The 1,413-nt window shown below is 47.7% G+C and overlaps 1 protein-coding gene across 1 annotated transcript; it reads left to right on the top strand.

Moving 5' to 3' along the window:
* Positions 1 to 220: 220 nt before the first annotated feature.
* On the top strand, positions 221 to 961 carry Pmar_PMAR028721 (cathepsin L, putative; the record flags this gene model as incomplete). The annotated part of the gene is made up of 4 exons (XM_002780065.1): positions 221 to 322; positions 563 to 704; positions 754 to 829; positions 879 to 961. Coding segments are annotated over 4 exons (403 nt in total), but the record flags the coding sequence as incomplete, so codon positions are not given.
* Between the last annotated feature and the right edge of the window lie 452 nt (positions 962 to 1,413).

The following is a 1,413-nucleotide window of genomic DNA, read 5'->3' as shown; positions in this document are numbered from 1 at the left end:
AGATACAGGCCGGGATTCCCAGAAGTCGTCCCATTTTCAGCTCAACAGATAGTCGACAGTAGTCGGCCATATGGCAATATGTGAGTCGACGACGATACTTTTGCCTGAGCGTGGGTCCTCGATAAGGAATCCATCTTGTACGTGTTCTCATAGTCATTACGACTCAGTATACTTCAGAGGTTGCACTGGAGGTTCAGTGAGGCAATCATATAAATATGTCATGGACGAGGGTATCGTTAAAGATGCCAGCTACCCTTATGAGGCTAAGTTTGGATCGTGCAAGACATCAATCACCACTGATGCGAAGCAGCAGTGTCTGAAAGTGAGGCAACTGTCTCGAGCGAACATCTGAGGTTTTCATGCAATGCAAGCTCCTGTGCCACATCAGTGATCGATTCATGTGGCCCACATGAATGTATTACTATTAATGCTCTTCGTCGAGGAGATATCGCCTGGAGAGACTCCGTCCAAAGGGCGCAAAAAAGAATCGAAGTGATGAAGTCGAGCAATCTAGCAGATGTGGTTTGACCTCAACCGTTCGAGCCTTTCTGATTTTTCTCAGCCTAGGCAATTCCATCAAGCAGTGACCATACCGGCAGCTGATGAAGCAGCTATGATAAGGAATGTAGCAAAAGGGCCCGTGGCGGCCAAAATATATGCTTCGGATCCCGCATTCATACATTACCAGGAAGGCATCATAACAGGTGGGAGCGTACTCGATGTTGTCGAGCATATCTCTGCCCAACCTTGTAGCCAAGGACTGTAAGGCGTTGGATCCAAACCATAACGTGATCATCGTTGGGTATGGCACTTCTTCAAAAGGAACGCCGTGAGCGCAATGTAGCAGTGTAATTCCTGCTGGTTAATTTGTGTCGTAGGTATTGGAAAATCATGAACACCTGGGGGGAGTCTTGGGGAGTGAAAGGCTTCGGCTTTATCGAGCGAACCGGAAACCAGCCAGGTAACACATAGTGACTATGCGCGATTCCAACTATACCATAGTTCAAACCGCGCACATTTTGTCACCAAGGTTGCTGCATATCATATGCAGGTCCGTGCAATATCCTTTACCTTCGTGCGGTGAGCCCCGTTATGCCCGACTCTGTGAAAAGCTCTGTCTGTGCTGGAGGACATTGACCCATTCAACCTGGGGTTTGAACGTGTATCGCGTCAATTATGCTCCTCGTTGTGCGATACAATGACGGAAACTCTCAAGTCCTCCCGACAGTTCCATGCCGGCATTTTTCTCTCATTTTCTTTGTAATTTCGCAACTCCATTCCCATCTTGCCCTCGTCTCGTCATTCCCGTCTTGCCGTTTCAAGGTTATCATCTTTTTCGATTTTCTCGTTTTGTGTTCATCACCTACTTTTTGTGTAGTGAGCGTAGCGTCATGATGTGCCGGATCTCTACCC

Source organism: Perkinsus marinus (assembly GCF_000006405.1).
Source record: "Perkinsus marinus ATCC 50983 genomic scaffold scf_1104296944628, whole genome shotgun sequence".
Classification (NCBI taxonomy): Eukaryota; Perkinsozoa; order Perkinsida; family Perkinsidae; genus Perkinsus; species Perkinsus marinus.
Note: the sequence above shows the minus strand (reverse complement) of the source record. Positions and strands in the feature narration are given on the sequence as shown.